The 17,575-nt window shown below is 40.8% G+C and overlaps 1 protein-coding gene across 2 annotated transcripts; it reads right to left on the bottom strand.

Moving 5' to 3' along the window:
- Nucleotides 1-321: 321 nt before the first annotated feature.
- On the bottom strand, nucleotides 322-16,399 carry hgfac (HGF activator). Of its 2 annotated transcripts, XM_074662176.1 has the most exons (15): nucleotides 15,776-16,399; nucleotides 15,622-15,685; nucleotides 15,200-15,293; nucleotides 12,402-12,475; nucleotides 12,177-12,320; nucleotides 10,260-10,391; nucleotides 8,890-9,000; nucleotides 8,337-8,511; nucleotides 6,329-6,426; nucleotides 5,512-5,553; nucleotides 4,121-4,361; nucleotides 3,239-3,378; nucleotides 2,809-2,949; nucleotides 1,365-1,507; nucleotides 322-719 (listed from the first exon to the last, which is right to left on the bottom strand). In XM_074662176.1, exons 1-15 carry the CDS (start codon nucleotides 15,866-15,868, stop codon nucleotides 546-548), a joined length of 1,866 nt encoding a protein of 621 aa, XP_074518277.1. In that variant the 5' UTR covers nucleotides 15,869-16,399; the 3' UTR covers nucleotides 322-545. The 2 variants fall into 2 exon arrangements, with proteins under 2 accessions (XP_074518277.1, XP_074518278.1); XM_074662177.1 differs by lacking the exon at nucleotides 5,512-5,553.
- Nucleotides 16,400-17,575: the final 1,176 nt, after the last annotated feature.

Raw genomic sequence — 17,575 nt, 5'->3', positions numbered from 1 at the left:
GGTTCTCATACCACAGATGTCACATTTCAACACATTAAATGCTTATGCTAAACATCAGCAGGCAGCTGAACTAACACTGCATTATAAAATTTACAAATAGGTGCATCACATTTCAGAAAAGTCCAATGTTTGTAAACTAATCCTTTTTTTAACTGAAGTGGAAATGATCTACTACCTGTAACTTTTTTCTTATGTCAAAAACTGAAAAGGTTACCTTTTTACACTTTTAAATAAAATATCTTTATTTTTGTGATTATAAATAAGTTAAAAATGTCAGTTGATCAGATAAAGTCATTATGTACAATGTTTTGAAGTCTGGATGTCATGTCATAGCTCGAATATGAATCAATATATCCCTGTGTTTTTTAATACAATTAAAAACAGTATCCCCGCTTCCAAAGTCACTCAAAGATGTATCAAGTCAGTAAAGGTTTATTTAGTCAAACCATGTTTCACAGTACATAAAATAAAATAAAAAAACAATAAACTACAATAATAAAATACAAACTCTAATACATTAAAACTAGTGTCCAGGCCTTGTCTTCTCACGACGCCTTCGGTTTGCGTCTGATCACTGAATTGATCCAATCGATATAGTTCACCACTTTGGTGTAAACTCCTGGTTTTCCCGAGCGGCCGCAGCCCTCCCCCCAGCTGATGATCCCATACAGGAAGCTGACGTCACCCTTTGCACAAGCCAGTGGGCCCCCTGAGTCACCCTGGGGAAACATATACAGTCCAGTCACATAAACATAGAACCACGGATTAAAGGGGAACCACACTGGTGTCTGAGTCACAAACTTGAAATCTAATATAACAGAAAATTTTACTCTATTGATGAGGTACATAAACAACTGTGACATTTAATTTGAAACAAGCAGAAAATGTCTTCACAGCAGATTAAAGACATCCTTTAAAGTGCAAACCACCCCTCCAGCACTTTACTAAAGGGGATTCTCTACTGCTGTCTTCAGTTCAACTCAATTGTAGCTCAACTCCTCTGGAACCTTTAATCCGTTTTATGAAGGTGCCTAGAGTCTTCTTTGACTCTAGATTCATCCATAATGCATAACCAGGGTCTAATTAAATCTTTGAGTAGCATATGGAACTTTTTGCATAGCTAACGCTTTAGCTAACAAAGCTAACAGTAGTTAGCCAAAAACCTTTCCTAACACAATTTTATAATACTTTACAGTTCATATTTATGATGGAGTTTCTCAAAGCTGGAGCTGCTCAAATATTAGTGGGACTTCTGTCTTTTAAAATTAAGCCACAAATTCACAAAAGAAACCTTGTGAAACTTAAACTTGAGTTAATCTTGGGTCTAATAATCACTGTCGGCCTTATGTGTAATGCTCTCCTACCTGGCAGGCGTCTACACAGCCGTTGAGCCCGGCACATAGCATGTCGTTGGTGAAGTGGTTGCCGTAAACCTCGGGCATCTTACAAGTTTCATGACGAATCAGTCGAACCCCAGCTTCCTCAAGACTGGAGTAACTCTCTGCCTCTGTAAAATAAAACACAAAAAAATATTACAACATATGCCATTTTTTAGCAAATACAGAAAAATAAGAAATCTCCATGTTGCTTCCAAACACTTGATTGAAAACCCTGAAACAGCTCTGTCTACTTTTTAGCTAATCTATAACATCAAAGTGAGCTGTAGAGATTTGTACAAACAAGTTGTTAAACTGAGGTAGTAGTGGAACTAAATAAACTGAAGTATTACCTGCTAGCTTAAGCTGCTATGTTGCTGCATGAGCTAGCTTAAAAGACAAAACTAGTATTAGCTTGCCAAAATTTTTCGTCCATCTTTCTTAAACAGTGGACACATCTGAAGAAACTTAAAATGTTTCATATAAGGTATTAAAAAATATATATTAGAGCTGTAATTTTGTTGAACATAATTCAAAAATAACGCTACAGCTCAAAAGATAGCAAAGATTTTTTATGAGTTGTTTTAGATTAACTGTATAAATTCTACCTACTCCACATTTAGCCATGTGCACTATTTGAAATATAACAAAAAACATCGGACAATGATTGAAAGTTATATTATACTTACAAAGCTTTCATTTTAGACACCATCGATGTTTGTCACAGCTAATAAGTATTATTTCAAATATCTTAAAGAGGGAGGTATTGTGGGTTTTTATACTTTCTTAAAGCCTTATAATGTCCCTCTGGTAGCCCTGTAAACGCTTAACATGATTTCAAACATTGAAGTAAAGAAAATTTCTCTTTCTGGTGTTATAGAAACTCTTTTTTCAGCTTCTGTCCAAAACACTTTGTCCTTGCTACTGTCTCTTTAAATACCCACTCTCCACATACCCCCTTCCCACTGATTGGCCAGCTCTCCAGAGGTCCCCTGGGGCAGAGCTATGAGTAGGTCTTGGCGTTTGAGGCCCGCCCCTCTCAACATGTCATGAACTAATTAAGACATCCTTTTGTGATGATGTCATCATTTCAGGAAGTCTTGTGAAGACTTAGCGATGAGCTTATGCATGTCCCATAGCTGACCATTTTTAGATTTAAAAACCTGCACACATTCAGTATTAACATCCAGACCAGAATACCCCCTCTTTAAGTTTTTTTTAGGGTAAAATCTGATTTAACTAGCTGCTTTTAAGAACTCTTTAGAGGCTTAAAGTGTGTCAATTTTATGTTGGTTTTTCCCTCTTTTCTCGATGTTGGAGCAAAGATAAAGACTTCTCATACCAAGTAAGCCCTTGTGTGACCTGTTAGTGAACATGAAAGCAGACAGCTTTTATCATAAAGTGACACTGGCCCTGTTTCCTCATCACTCACTCTCATTCTTGTGTCCCCAGCCGCTAATGGAGCAGCAGTATTCATCAGGGAACGTCATGTTTTTGTCTGGGAGACAGATGGGTCTGATGAACGGGGTCCTCCTCACACACCGCCCGTTCTGCTTCTTCAGTTTGACCAGGACTGGCAACACAATGAGAGAAAGAGGGAAAAAAGAGGGAGAATGTGGTTAAAAGTGACGAAACAAGTGGCAGACTCTGAGGCTCCATTCTCCAATGAAACTGCCACACCCAACAGTCAGTGTGTGAGTCTGTAAATGTGTGTGTATGTTCATGCAGGGGGGGCACAGCTGCTCAGTGACGCACAGCTGTGCACACAGCGTGGCGTCTTCACTGAGTTTCTGAATGGAGGTCTTCTAGTTTATGAGTCACTCTGTGTTTGTTGTGTATGTTTGTATGTTTACAATCATTACCTATGTCATGGAGTGTTGGATTAAACACGGAGAACTGCTTTGGAAAGATGTACTTCTCCACTCCGAACGTCCTGGTGTTGAGGCCAGTGGCGTTGAAGTAATGCTGTCCGAGGACCACGCGGATTTGGGACATCAGAGGGCTGAGTGGGAGGACACTTTTATCAGCTTATTGTAGAAATAAACACTCTTTATTCTTCAAGGTTTTAGGAAACAACTTCCACATGCAGACAAAGAAAATGATTAACCTCCGAAGAACAGGTTTTAGGATGCTTATCTGGTGCGTGTAACTTCCCGGAGGATTTAACCTTTCAATTTGAAACCAGATTAAATGATCTTCTGGCTCACAGACCAACGACTGCTAAGCCTGTAATAACAGGAGAATCTCCAGTATGTTCTTCATTATGCTCATCACTTTTGTGCTGTGGGGTGTGATGAACATTGTGGACTTTTTAATTAGTTTAATCAAATCCCGGCTGATAATAAAAACAGCTTGTCTTTTTCTTTTTTAGCAGCGTGTTCAGAGAAAAGCCTTGCAGGTATCACATAATGAATCCTTCACAAACAGACGTTTTCTGAAGATTAAATGCTGGTTAAAGTGGCATCCGGTTTAATGATTTAAAGCGGTGGTCAAGGTTATCTGGACTTGAACAATAGCAGCTTTGCTTGTTTGTTGACAACACAAGATGTTTTTAGGTTTTCCTCGAACTGCGTTCTAAATTTGGCACGTTCGTAAAGCTGTGAAGCTAAAGGGTCAAAGTCTTTAAAAGACTTATCCTTGAAAGTTTGACCTCTTGTTCAGCGACATCAGACCTGTCAGTTTCTTATGACAGACAGCTTGTTTTGTTCGTACAATGCTGACTCGGACATGTATCAAGGACATACTTGCTGAAGAAGCAGTGAGCTGCAGAGACGACCCAGCAAGATGAGACCAGGGTGCCGGCGCAGAAGTCCTGTGGTCCAATGTAGATTGCTGCCATCCAAGGGTGAGTGCCTGGCAGTGCAGAGGTTCCCCCCATGATCCTCCCTCTGGCTATGGACAACCTCTTCTTGTGCTTTTTGCCACACACAGGCTTTTTGCCTGATTTGGGAGGTTTTCTAGCAAAAGGCAGCTTTCTTGAAGAAGCTACGAGAGGAAAAAAAGTGTGAGCGCATCTTTGTTTTAAATAAAGTGCTACTTTAAAGCTCCTGTGAGGAGTTTTTATCCTCTTATGACACAAACTGAAATAAATACTGACGACTCTATTAGATTTAGATTCTATAAGAATACTTTCTCCATGTTTTTATTTTTGGCGTTCAAAAATGCTGCCGCAGGGTAGGTGTCAGGTGACTATGGTATATTTTCTACAGCACATACACTTCTGATGAAAATTTTAAGGCCAGTTCAAAAATGGCAAGAATTTAAACTTTGCACTGTTGGATCCTAAAAACACACAAAAAAGTAGCGTGTGCAATTTATAGCAGACAAAAGACAAAGTAAAACAGGCTGTTCTTCAGCTGATCAAAAGTTTACGACCACAGCCTTGAGCAGAACAAAAATATTGCTTCAGTGTCATTTCCTAGCCCTGTGATTGACTAGCGACCAGTCCAGGGTGAACCCTGCCTCTCGCCCAATGACAGCTGGGATAGGCTCCAGCCACCCGCGACCCTGAACAGGAAAAGCGGTTAAAAAAATGAATGAATGAATGTCATTTCCTGTCAGGTTTTCACTCTGTCCTAACCTCCGGATGGCAACAGCGGATTGATGAGCTGCATAAACAAGGCCTCCCACGCCATTGCTACTGAGATTATGCTGCGTTTCATTTGTACTCGGAACTGGGAAGTCTGAGTAGGAATGGGTGGTCTTAAAGTTTTGATCAGCTTATGAACAACCTTTTTTACTTTGTTGTCTGCAATAAATCGCTTACTTTTTTTTGTGTTTGTTTCACTCCTATTTCTCCTTTTTTGCATTTTGAAACTCTACGAATAACTTTTTCAAGGTTCAACAGTGTAAAATGTATACTCATCAAATCTTTCAACTGGTCTTAAAGTTTTGATAAGGAGTGGATTGACAATAAGTGACATATCTAACTGTTAACATGTACCAGAAGATTTTGTTCACTCAAACATGCCATGGACAAAACCAGAAAAAAATGTAAGAGGCACTACTTTGTCCACAGGGGGGCGCCAAACTTGACTCAAACCACAAGTTCCTCACAGGAGCTTTAAGCTACAAACTAATCCACTACAAACTGGTCTACCAGCTGGGATAACATACTGTCACACATCCTAAGTACCTCTTCTGAATACTTTCGATTTTGCAGCTGGAAGGTTCTCCCCTGCAAGAAGCAGAAAGGCTCATCTATAGTGTGATCATGATATCATAACAGAGCATCCTCATGCAAATAATCATATGTGGAGGAGTGCGCAGCAGATGGGGGAGCGCTTGTGAGAAGGATCTGGTACATACTCCTGGCATGATGACAGACAGTCGCTTGTGCCAAATCCCACTCAACACATTAACATTTGGCTCCACCTGACGTGACTTGTTGACTCAGGATGAGTCAGGACCTTATTTCCCTCTTATCTCATTGAGCCCACGTTTTAAAAAAAACATTTGACTTCGACTCTCCTGAGCGTACGAGGCGTGACTCAGCTGCGATTAACTGTATTCTCCACGCTTTCAGCTTCTATCACAAACACAGAGTTTCTAATTAAAAGCGGAGGTATTTTAATGAGATGTTTGGATGCTTTTCAATGTTTCTCGGACGACAAGTGCTGCGGACTGTGTCATATAATCAAGGCTGGGGCACTGGAGATATTGAATGATGCAGCGAGTGGGGAAATAGACGTAACATTTCACCCGTTATTATGATGGAATCAATGCCACCCTCAATAAAGCTCATTAGAGAAAAGCTTATATAAACATGAAAACCAATAACAGCCAAGGGCAAAAACTAATAGAAGGAGCCTGATGAAGCAGGGGTGACAAGAATTTATATACAAGTGGTAAAATCAAGCAAAAAAACATTTCTTACGGATCCATCATGGCAGAAACTAAATTAGAAAGTACAACAACAACAACAACAAATCCCCTGTGTCATTTCTACTCACACACAGGCATGACACAGGAGGGGACGTCACAGTACTCCCAGGAGATGGCGCCGTCATTAAGCGTGTAGCACCAAGGCTTCTTATCCCCATCTGGGTTTCTGCACACAAAAACACAGCAGGCAGAGTTTGTGTAGGTGTGAGAGTCAAAACATATAGAGGGATTGTTTTGTTTATCAACAACGCCAGATGCGCGCGCAACTTTGGTGCAGAAGCACTGCGGAGAATAACGGTTTGTCAACTGACGTGGAGGAGTTAGCCACCAAAAAACGCATTTTTAAACTAAATATCATCACTTTTACAGATAGTAAACGGCTCCCAGGTTTGAGAAATAGCAGCAAGTGGACAGAAGAGATCAGCAAGTGGACAGACGTTTTAGCAGAGAAATCCAGCGTGTACCCAGAGAGCAGTTTAAACACACAACTGTCACTCGATGCTAATGGCTGCATTATCCGTGGACACTTGCCAGACTGTGACAAACCAGGACGTAAACGTGTCAATAAATCAGAAACCCTCCCAAACCGAAAAAAGCCCACAGACTGTTAAGTCTTAAACCAGGTTCATAATGAAAGTACCAGAAAACTACGTCCAGAGTTCATTATTTACCCGCAGACGTCGCTGGTGTTTTGGTGTACAGTGTGACCCTGTTAACTGGTGACTCTCGGCCGTTAATCACTGATGCTGTCGGCTGAGAGTCACCAGTTAGCATGGTTGCTATTAGCTCCAAAACACCTGTTGCTCTGTAACGGTCAAAACTCGATAGACGTTGCCTCTGTTATCGTTTCAGAACAACCGTACATTTTTAAGATGCTAACAGGTTGAATTTAGTGTTAAAAAACGCTAACTTGTCTGAATAAATGGAGCTAAACGCTGCTTCTGCAGTCAAGATGTGTGCGTATCTTTATGATGACGTAGACTGATAATCCCTCTATATCTTAACATGTTAAAGGAGCTAACAGGCTAACGAGCGCTCCACTACTTTAAAATCAGGAGGCAGAAGATGTATTTTTTTTTTTTTAATCCTCAGGATTAAGGCTGCTACTTTTCAGCAGTGGAGTCACATATACCAAGTTCACACTAGTCCCAGTGTGAGTTTGCCAGGAACAAGAAAATCTTAGTTTTTGCTTCAAACAGGCTCGTCTTTGATGTTTGGGGCATTTTGCTGCTCGTACCATTTGCTATGGGCTAACGATATGGCTGCTGGGTAGTCATGGCAACAGCAAAACTGAAAGAAAGAGAGGAGCTGATGATAAGACCAGTTTCTCATCACACACAGGCTGGACTCTCAGTGTGTTTCTTTGATACACACGCCGCGCTTCTGTTTGCCGACAGATTTGCCAACTCAGGTTAGAAGTCTGATGTTCCTGCTTTAAAGTTGGACTGAATAAAACATGTAATACAACGTGTCTTTGCAGATAAGACTGCTTAGTTTTAAAATGACAAATATAACACAAAATGTGCTCGGAGTGAAAGTTAAATGTCGTTCATTTGTAACAGAGTATTTAAAAAGTTGTTGAATCTATGCCACCAAGGATTAAGGCAGTTCTGAAAGCAAAAGGTGTCCAACCCAGTACTAGCAAGGTGTGCCTAATAAAGTGGCTGGTGAAATTAAGAACGCTGGATGTGCAGATTTTTAAACTGCTTCTTTTGTCATGTGTTTGTAAAATCCCTGAATCTGTCTTCTCTTGTTTTGTGTATCTTCTAACTGGTCCATGACATGCTGGAGGGATGGGGGTCTCAAACACCAAGGTCTGCTTGTAACTTTGCCTCTCTGCCTCTCTCAAGGGACTCCAGAGGTGAGGGGGGAACCTTAAAGACAGCCTTCTATCTTAAAGAGAAGAAGAATATGTACTTTTTCAGGAAGTTAATCATATAAAGAAACTGGAAGGTTACCGGAGGGACAGTATAAATTTTTTTTAAACACCCCCTCTTTAAACCTAATAAAAGTTACTGAACATGGTGTGACAAGCATTAAAACTGTCTTATTTTCAGGGTGATCCAACACACACACCTGCAGAAGGCATGTTCCCCAAGGCCACTGAGGGTCAAGGAGGCCATGGTGCCAACATGAAACTCATCGTAGAGCAGGTCTGAGTTCCAGGGCAAACAGCGGGCACCGGACTCCGTGGTGTTCACCACCCCTCGGTAACCTCTGCCCCGGCTGTTGTAGCACTCTGTTTCTGGCTCTGCACGCACACAAACACATGCAAACACATGGTAGAAGCACAGAACACAAACAGACATCTCAATCCTGTCTGGATCTTGCAGAATGTAAACAATAAAACTGCAATCAGACGATATTTGGATGTAGATTCACTGATATCTCCCCGTCACACTGGAATCAGTCAGAACAAGTCTGAGGGGAAACTCTTTGTCAGCATTATCAGCAACAGTAACGGCAGCTTAGTGCGCGTTCAGCTGCACGTCTTCACCTGCAACCATTAATTCTCGCTTTATAACACACACACATGCATGAACATGCATGCACTGCATGAACATTGGTGTGTACACAGGACTTAAACACACTGAACATCACAATCTACAGAAGTCCTGCTGTCACTCACCAAAGCTGCAGTACGGCCCGGTGTATGCGCGTCTGCAGTTGCACACTTCTCTGCCGGTGGCTGTGATCATTCGACACGCTCCGTCGTTCTGACACGGGTTTGAGTTACACGCTGGATAAACACAAGCAAACATATTTATAGTGCAAGAAACTAGAATAAGCTTTAATGTAATTTGACTTTTTGCTCTGTTTATGGTCTCCACCACCTCCAGCTCCAGATTATTGATTATCACCATCATCAGTTTCATGCTGCATCAGTGTGGCTCATGTCTTTCATTTAATACATGTGATATCGTTTTTGAGATAGTTAAAGCCCTGGTGCTTTTTGAATGAGAGCTTTAGCCTCCTCGGCTCATTGTTTCGGTTTATTTTGGCTCAGAACTTAACTCCTGTGCTTTGCCGCTCCATTCAACACCTGGCAGCTGATCTTGGCAGAAAAAAATAAATCTCTGAGAAACAAAAGTATACACTTCCTGCCAAGCACCGACGGCAGCAGGCAGGCAAAGTAAGTCATTAACTAGTGAACATTTTTAGCTGCTAGCGAGCCAGAAACGTCCCATAAAATTTGGTCTGTTGGATTCAAGAAAGAGACTGAAATGTCTGATTATTAAACTTCAGCGCTGTACGTCAGTGTAATGTCTCTAGCTTATTGTGAGGCTTTAAAAAAGGTGTATGTTGGATCATGTATCCCCCATGGATCGATTGCAACATCTGAGGAACATGTAGGATCACAATGACGCCATTCCTGCACTGAGGTCATCTCCACAACATTTTTTTATCATGAGCCGATAAAAAATGATCTCAGTGCAAAATAAAACCGCAGTCAGATTTCAAAGCAGGTGATCGTCGCTGAAGGGGAGGATTCTTTTTCCCATACCCACTGTAAGACAAGCCCCCCTACCATCAATGAAAAAACAGTTTCGGTTCAAGGAGCACAAAACCAGCCCACTGCCATTCTCTCCTTTCTGCCAGGGTATCTGTAAAACGCACATGAACATCCCCCCACTGAGATGAAAGCACCTTACGGACCCATGGGGTGTGTCCTAAAACAGCGTGCCTGACTCACAGTGAGTCATTTAATCTGTCTTTTCTTCCATGGAGAGGTTGCTCCTGTAACTATGGAGCTGTGATCAAAGAATAAAAGCATTTCTCCAGCCTGGGAGGAGACCTGGTCATTTGAGGACTGATATGAAAAAACATTTGTGAAACCAAAAGCCCTGGAGGAGACTTTAAAAGAGAGGAGAAATATTGAAAATTGTGTGTTTTGGGTCATTCAGACCAGGTTGGTATTAAGAAAGTTTTCTTAACTTTTTAAATACCCAGTTTCTTTTCCTTCTAACAGTTTAAGCAGGAAAGCAAAGCACGTCTTACTTGTGTAGCGCGTTCTTTCACACATGATTTCTCCTGCCACACATGTGCACTGTTCCACATTACGGAGGTGAATCCGGCCCCAAGACTCTCCAGTGTCATAATAGCACAGGTGTACACTTTCAAAGCACTTCTCTGCACAAAAAAGACACAAAAACACAAAAAGCGACGTGAGGAAACCTGAGAAGGGATTGAAGAGCTCCATTGAGCATGAAGAGCAGAGTTCAGTGAGTTGAGCTGTGAAGGATGGATGAAGCTAAAGTGGACACTTTTAATGTTTGTACTTGGGATTTGATCAGAGGTGAAACGCTAAAAGGAATTTGAATGCAAAGTAAAACATTTCTGCAAATGACCCGTGGTATTTCAAAACTTGTGTGAGGAAGGGAAGACAGGGAGGAGGTATCACCTGAAATCTCAATCTTAGTCTAAAATCGGCAGCCTGATACAAATTATTTCAAATGATAAGATGAGAAGTTTGTTTTATCACAACTGGAGACTAAAAACAGGTCACTCCAACTTCCTTTTTAAAACATTTTGTCCTTTTTGTCAGAAATTACTGTATATCGAGTGGACAGCGTGGCTCCACCACTCACCATTGAACAGTTTTGAAGCCAAAATACCCCTGATTCAGGCTCCACCATTATTACTTTTTTCTAGTCTATTGACCCAACCTCCCAACATATTTTACAATCCCCGAAAAATACACAAAAACAGCAGCTGTTAATAATTCTCAAACATGACGTAAAGTCTTGTTTTTAACCTCCCAAAACTAATGAAAACAAAACTTTTCAGAAAAAAGAGGATTTGAAAACAAGACAGCCAAATAATATCTTCAAATCACCACAACAACTCGATGTGAGAAACATTTCTGACAGGGTGTATTAGTTTTTCTAAGTCTGACCACAGCCCATCTGGAATGACTGGGGAGATGGATTTTTTATCTATACTGCAGCCAGCCACCAGGGGGAGCAGTCTGTTTGTCACACACTTGTGGTAAACCGCTCAAAAACAGTCTGTTCTAAAAAATAACACAAGATCTTCAAAAGACTTGCTGAAATTATCCAATCATCCCATAAAGGCCCATTTATGCTCAACATTCAATCCGGACACTGACTACAACTTTTTGCCGTACTATGTCTTCATTTCGTCCCTATTTCTGCTTGTTTCCATAAAGCTGAAGGAATAACAATGAAATAACAATGGCGGAACTTAAACAATGTATTTAACTGCCTCACCAACCACCGCCTCGTACAACACTGACTCTGCTTTTATCTTTCAAGTAAAAACTACAATAGCTACACCTTCTCTGCAGTCACCATGTTAGTTTTTGGGTTTGTTGTTGTCATAAACGTTTGACTCTGGGCTGCCCCCTGGTGGGTGTATTGGTTAACAGCAATGCCAACATAAAGGACGTATGAACGTACCAGAGCAGTGATGGTAACACTGTTTGGAAAGGACATACACATTTTTGTATGTAAAGGGAGTATTAATGGCCCTTGAGAATCACCAAACTGGTTTATGATACTTCTGAGGTGCGGACCTCAAACACAAAGGTCTACCCTGAACAGGTCTCCAGCTGTAAGGGGGTTTGAGCCTTAAAGAGACAGCAGCAAAAACAAAGCATTGACAACAGAGGCTGAAATGAAGGCCCATTTTTTTGAACAAGAAGGTAACTGATCTTTTTGAAAACACACTGATGTTTCTTTAAAACTTAATGAGTTTCATTATTATGAAGTTAATGAACTGAAATCTCTCTCAGGAACAGTTTTCTGGCACCTCTGTTTGATTTTTTAATGTGAAAGCTTTGAGCTTGTGGTTGTTTATCTTAAAAAATGTCTTTATACTGTGCAGAGACTGACTGAGTGATTGATCTACTGTTACACTGGTTACTCATGGGGAGATAATGATCTGTCTACTCACTCTGCTCACAGAGTCTCCCAGTGAAGCTCTCGGGACACAGGCACTCGAACGAGCGTCCCTTTAGGATCGACTTGCAGGTTCCTCCGTTCTGACACGGATGGGCCTGGCAGGGATTTGTGATTCTGCGTGACACTGGGACAAGAACTGAAACACATCAACAAGGAAATACTCAGTTAAAGAAAGAAGAAGATCAGATACAATTTCCTGATCATGTGTTTAACTGACCATTTGGCTGAGTTTTGTCCGGTACACAGAAGCCCCACTTCCGGTCACGATCAAAGTTATGTGTGAGAGAGCACCTACAAAAGAAGAGATAAAATATAGTTTTAAGAAAGACAATAATCACAAAGATACTATGTATTTTAATATCTCTACTTTAAAGAGGGAGTACTAAAAGTTTTTAGGACTAAACTGTCCCTCTGGTACTCAAATAGTAGCTTTTAATGACCAGAATAAAAAAAGGAAGTACACTTTTTTCTTAATCTGGTGTTTTATAAAACCTTCATGCAGCCTTCCAAATCTTTTCAATGCTGTCTCTTTAAGGCTCCTTGCTTCACAAACCCCCTTCAATCTGATTGGACAGAGCAGTGGGCAGACCTCTCTTTGGGGACCACTCCTCCAAAGTGTCATGAACCAACTGGGATACCAAAGAGAAGATCTCGTGGAGATCACACAGAGATTACGTGACCGAACACGGACACTCAGCACAGTTACTTTATACTCAAGTGTGAAATATCGGAAAGCACAATACCCCCTCTTTAAGTTCAGCTTTTGGGTTGATATATGACTAATCCCACAACTCAAACTGCGTTTAATACTTGATTCTGACTGGTCAAAAGCCTACTTCCACAGTAATTACTTCTTATACAAAGAGTGACATTTGGCCAAATTTATCTTGTGAAGTAGCACATTAATTAAGTTTGATTTCACTTCTTCCTGTTGACAATGTGGCAAAACTGTACTCAACATTAAGGATAAGAAGGATACTTTGATATAACTCTCAGTGTTTTTAAAGAGCATGCAATCTGGGATATAGTTCATAGCTGACTTGTTGCACATTAAAGAAAATAAGGGGGAGAAAAGAGGATCGAAACTAGCGTGGGATGTTAAAACATACAAGGAGCTGAGTGATGGAGGCGTAGACCAAATTAAAGAAAAGAGACACGAAGCAACCACAAACTGTTATAAGGTATGGGCTATGGTGGTGTTACAGGACTGGTCCTGCAAGGATAACAACAGAAACTTTAAAGGGAAGGAGGAATTCAAGGGTGTAGCTGTTATTTTCTGCAACAATATTCAGACTTTAATATGAAGGAAAATATTAAAGAGGGGGTATATTGCTTTCCCATGTTTTAAAAGTCATTGAACGTGAGCAGATTTCTAATCAACGTCACGTTTTTATGCCATTGAAATCACTGAATCTGTCTGTAAACTGATCAAGATCTTTTTGAGATCTTCACAAGGCTTGCTGAATGAGGTTTTCATTTAAGGGTCTTGTGCTCACGTTGAAAGGGTGGGCCTCAAACACAAAGGTCTACTCTGCCCCTTTAAGGCCCCCATAGAGCTTGCTAATCAGAGGAGAGGCATAGTGCCGAAAAAGAAAAAGCTACTACGTGAGTACCAGAGTGACAGTATCACTCTTTAAAAACAACAATACCCCTCTTTAATTTGAATAATGACTCCAACTACAATCAGGCTAATACTGCAGCAATTAAAGTGCTGCATTAAATACAAAGAACTATTTTCTTAGCTGCCTAAATAAATCATTTCTAAATCCATTAAATCATCTTTAGATCTGCTCTAGGTGTTAACTTGTTTGAACCTTTGGTTGCGTAACAAGCAGCTATCACGTCAGTCCCGTCTCAACCCGTTTGGATTCTGTTTCAAACAACAACATGCTCACTATACATTACCTTCAACACAACAGAGTTGTTATCAAAGGCATTTTAACAAGGTGACATTAGCTCAGTTGGGATAAGAATCTCTGAAGTTTGGCGCTCTTTGTGACCACTTTGATTCTGAAAGCAAAAGGAAACCAAAACCAAGCAACGCTTATTAACTTTGTCAATCATCCACTAAATGAATCAAAGCAACACCAACATGCCTCGGCATCGCTCACTGAATCGCTACCTCAGGATGCCAAACCGTTCTCGACACACTGGATCCTCACTGAACGCATTGCTCAAACACGCCAGGTGAGATTGCAGAACACTAAATGTAGGTGGACCACAGACACGAGACGTCGGGCTGTATATGAATGCATTGATGTTGCTCAACAACTTGAGCTGGCATCCACCCATCTTTTGTCTCAATTCCAAAGAAAAACAACTGGAAAGCCCTTTAGCAAAACTGTTTTTTTATTTCCTTCCAATAAAAAGTAAGATTTAGTTGCTGTGTCACAATCTGAAGCAATAAAAACCACAGCTTGATGGTCTGAAGTGTGGCGGCTGTTTGCTCAGCCTGGAGTCAAGATGTATGAAGAAATGATGTGGACTAAAGCCACTGTTATTTTATTTTTTTCAATTTAATGATAGATAAAACATCCTGTTATAAAACCTGAATCAAGGACACACAAGTCATTAAAAACACCCAGCACTGGCTCTACAAAAAGCAGGTTGTGTAAGCCAATTAGCTCATTATATCATTAAAAATGTCATTACGATTCCTGTAGACACTGCTGCAAAAATCCCTCACCACCATCAGGAGCTGTAATTACACAAAACTACAACTCCCTCAAGCAAAGAACAGCCATCAGTGTGTTAAGAGTGTGCGTAAAAAGGAAAAACACAAATATTTGTGTCATTTAATCCGTGACGTATGTCTCCAGATTGTATGACAGTGTGTGATCTGTGGTCGGTGAGTTGTCGGAGCAGATCCAGATATGACGAGGCAGCACCTGTACCTGTCAGAAACTGATCCGTACAACACGAGCATGTGGTAACCTTGCGTGTTTACACTCATACTGTATCAGAGATGTAACCAAAACAGTCAGTCCAGACAGGGATTGGCCAATGAGGACTCACCATGGTTTTGAGGATAGGACAGTGATGCAGTGGTGATGAATCCTTCCACCCTGACGAAATGGGAATTTACATTCTTTGCCCAGAGTAGTAAGAACTGTAAATACAAGCAGGAAACATGTAATCCAAGGTGAAACACTCTCAAAATGCAGTGTGCAGTTTCCCCCTTGTGCCCCACACACACCTCTAACTGTGTCCAAGGCTTTTATCAGAGGTGTGTAAATCTCTGATCCCCTCAGAAAGCTAAATCACACTGATACACAGCAGACAACAAACCTGTACAAGCACTAGCTTTCAGATGCTGCAGATTTATGTTGCAACAACTTTCTGCAGCTGTAAATATTTCACACTCACTGTCAATTCAATGTGAATCCCCCTCCCTTCCCTTTCCTCTGAATTAAACACAGGTTAGAGGTAAAACTCACCTTTCCTGCTTTCTCTGTAGGGCTCTTTGGAGATGTCAGAGTCAAACACAGAATGTTGCATGCTCTGAAATTACAGAAAGGAAGTTGTTTATGCTCGCAATAAATAAAAAAGATGACGAGCATGAGAGACAGGGAGCTAGTGGTGGCAACTTACCGCAGTGAAAACACAAGGTAGGAAAAGTAGAGCAGCGTACGCCGTGAAGAAAGTTTGTAGGTCCATGCTTCTCGGAGGAGCAACTTTCCACATCTTGGGGAAGCGTTTGTGTGCCTGTCACGTTATATCTGTCAGTTTCCGAGTCCTCAGCCTGCTTTTGGTCATAGGAAACGTGGGAAACCCTGCAAGTTTTATCCTGTCCCTCACAATTTCAAGCCGTACTGAGTAAACCCGTTGCGTCATTAGGCTTGTCTGTCTCTGAGGCATCCCATGTCCCGGCTGGTGTTCCCTAACACCTTCACAGCAGACGCCCACGGTTTATGTTCGTGGGTAAACCAAGTGGAAGAGGGGACAGACCAAAACTTTCCAGAGGCAGGGAAACGGGGGAAGGGGGGTCGGGATATCCCCTCTCAAGCAGCCTCAGGAAAACGTTAACCCGAATCACCACTGTTTAACACTACAGGGTACTGATTTATATGAGTTATTGTGATTAAATTAGCATATTAAGCTGTTTTACATACATATCAAGAGGGAAGATACTAGCAAATAACTTCCTTTGACATGAAATATTAATTTATAAAATGTACACGTCGTCTGAGTCAATATCAACTGACGAGGCTGTTAGCTAACTGCTCGTGCAGTACTAAGCTAGCTCATTTATGGCTAATTCTGTAGAAAAATGAATATCTCACAAGCACTTAATCGATTAAAACGTTACTGAATGTATAAAAAATATATATAAGAGTGGTTAATGGCATTAGAATCTGCGTGATTATTCAAGCAAATATGGTTTAACATTGAGGTGAAGTTAGCTGGAGAAGCAACGGCTAATTATGCTAGTGGGCATTAGTTAAACTGGGTAACAAGACAAAAAAAAAAAATCACAACTGGGCCTACAGCCTAAACCTGCTTGTCCTAGACATATTTTATTGTATTATTTTGTTTTATATTTTCATTTTTGATGCAAAGGATATTAATAATGCCTGACAATGAACAAAATTATGATAACCCTAACCTTAAACACACCAGCCCTAACCCTAACCCTAAAACACACCAACCCTAACTGTAAAATACACAACCCTTATAAGATAAATAAATGAATAAAATGAAATAAAAAAAAACCCTACCCTTACCCTGACTAACACATTAAAGGCTGTGGTGTCCATACCCATACTGCAGGTGGTGGTGTATCACAAACGTACATCTACCAGAGTACTAAACAAGAGTCGAAGAAGTTTGGCATTGCTTACAACACATTTAAACATTTTTTCTAGAGATTTTTTCAGGCTCTTTTAACCAATTCCTCTTCTTTGTCGAGAGTGGCCGCAATTTCACGCCATGAATTATTTACCACTCGGTTATCATGGCGATCTCTGTGTGAAGAGTCTTACAGATTCCTGTATTCCATCTTGTTCACGCGTCTCCGTCTCGCTGGTTAGAAATTTTCTAGTGCATGCGGTGAAATGTGCGAAAATGACATCATTTGGCTGCACAAAGCCGCATGGGCCCTGCGCATAAATCAGCCCTGACCCTAATCCTAAGAACCCAAATGCTAAATCTAAATCTGTCAACCCTAACACTAAACAAACTCATGATTCAACATTTTCTGGAACTAAATATGCCTCACATCTTGCAATAAAGCCTACCATCCCCCCACTTTACCTCCAACAACATCAACAGCCTTTCCTTGTACGTGTTGCTAACCTCAAATTTTAACCCCCGGTAAAATAATTAAAGCTCCTTGTACTGTGGTCATCTTGACAGCCATTTTTTTTTTCAACTCAAAAATCAACAGCACAG

Source organism: Halichoeres trimaculatus, unplaced genomic scaffold, assembly GCF_033239565.1.
Source record: "Halichoeres trimaculatus isolate MK-OKI-2021-1 unplaced genomic scaffold, fHalTri1.1 fHalTri1_scaffold_22, whole genome shotgun sequence".
In the NCBI taxonomy this organism is placed as follows: domain Eukaryota; kingdom Metazoa; phylum Chordata; class Actinopteri; order Labriformes; family Labridae; genus Halichoeres; species Halichoeres trimaculatus.
The sequence above is the reverse complement of the archived record's forward strand: the minus strand, read 5'-3'. Positions and strand labels throughout refer to the sequence as shown.

Coding starts and splice junctions, on each gene's coding strand:
- hgfac (XM_074662176.1), bottom strand. CDS start 15,868: ATGTGGAAAGTTGCTCCTCCGAGAAGCATGGACCTACAAACTTTCTTC. Junction 10,392..12,176: donor TGGGAGACTCTGTGAGCAGA/GTGAGTAGACAG, acceptor TTTTTTGTGCAG/AGAAGTGCTTTGAAAGTGTA. Junction 4,362..5,511: donor ATCGAAAGTATTCAGAAGAG/GTACTTAGGATG, acceptor TTCCTCTCGTAG/CTTCTTCAAGAAAGCTGCCT.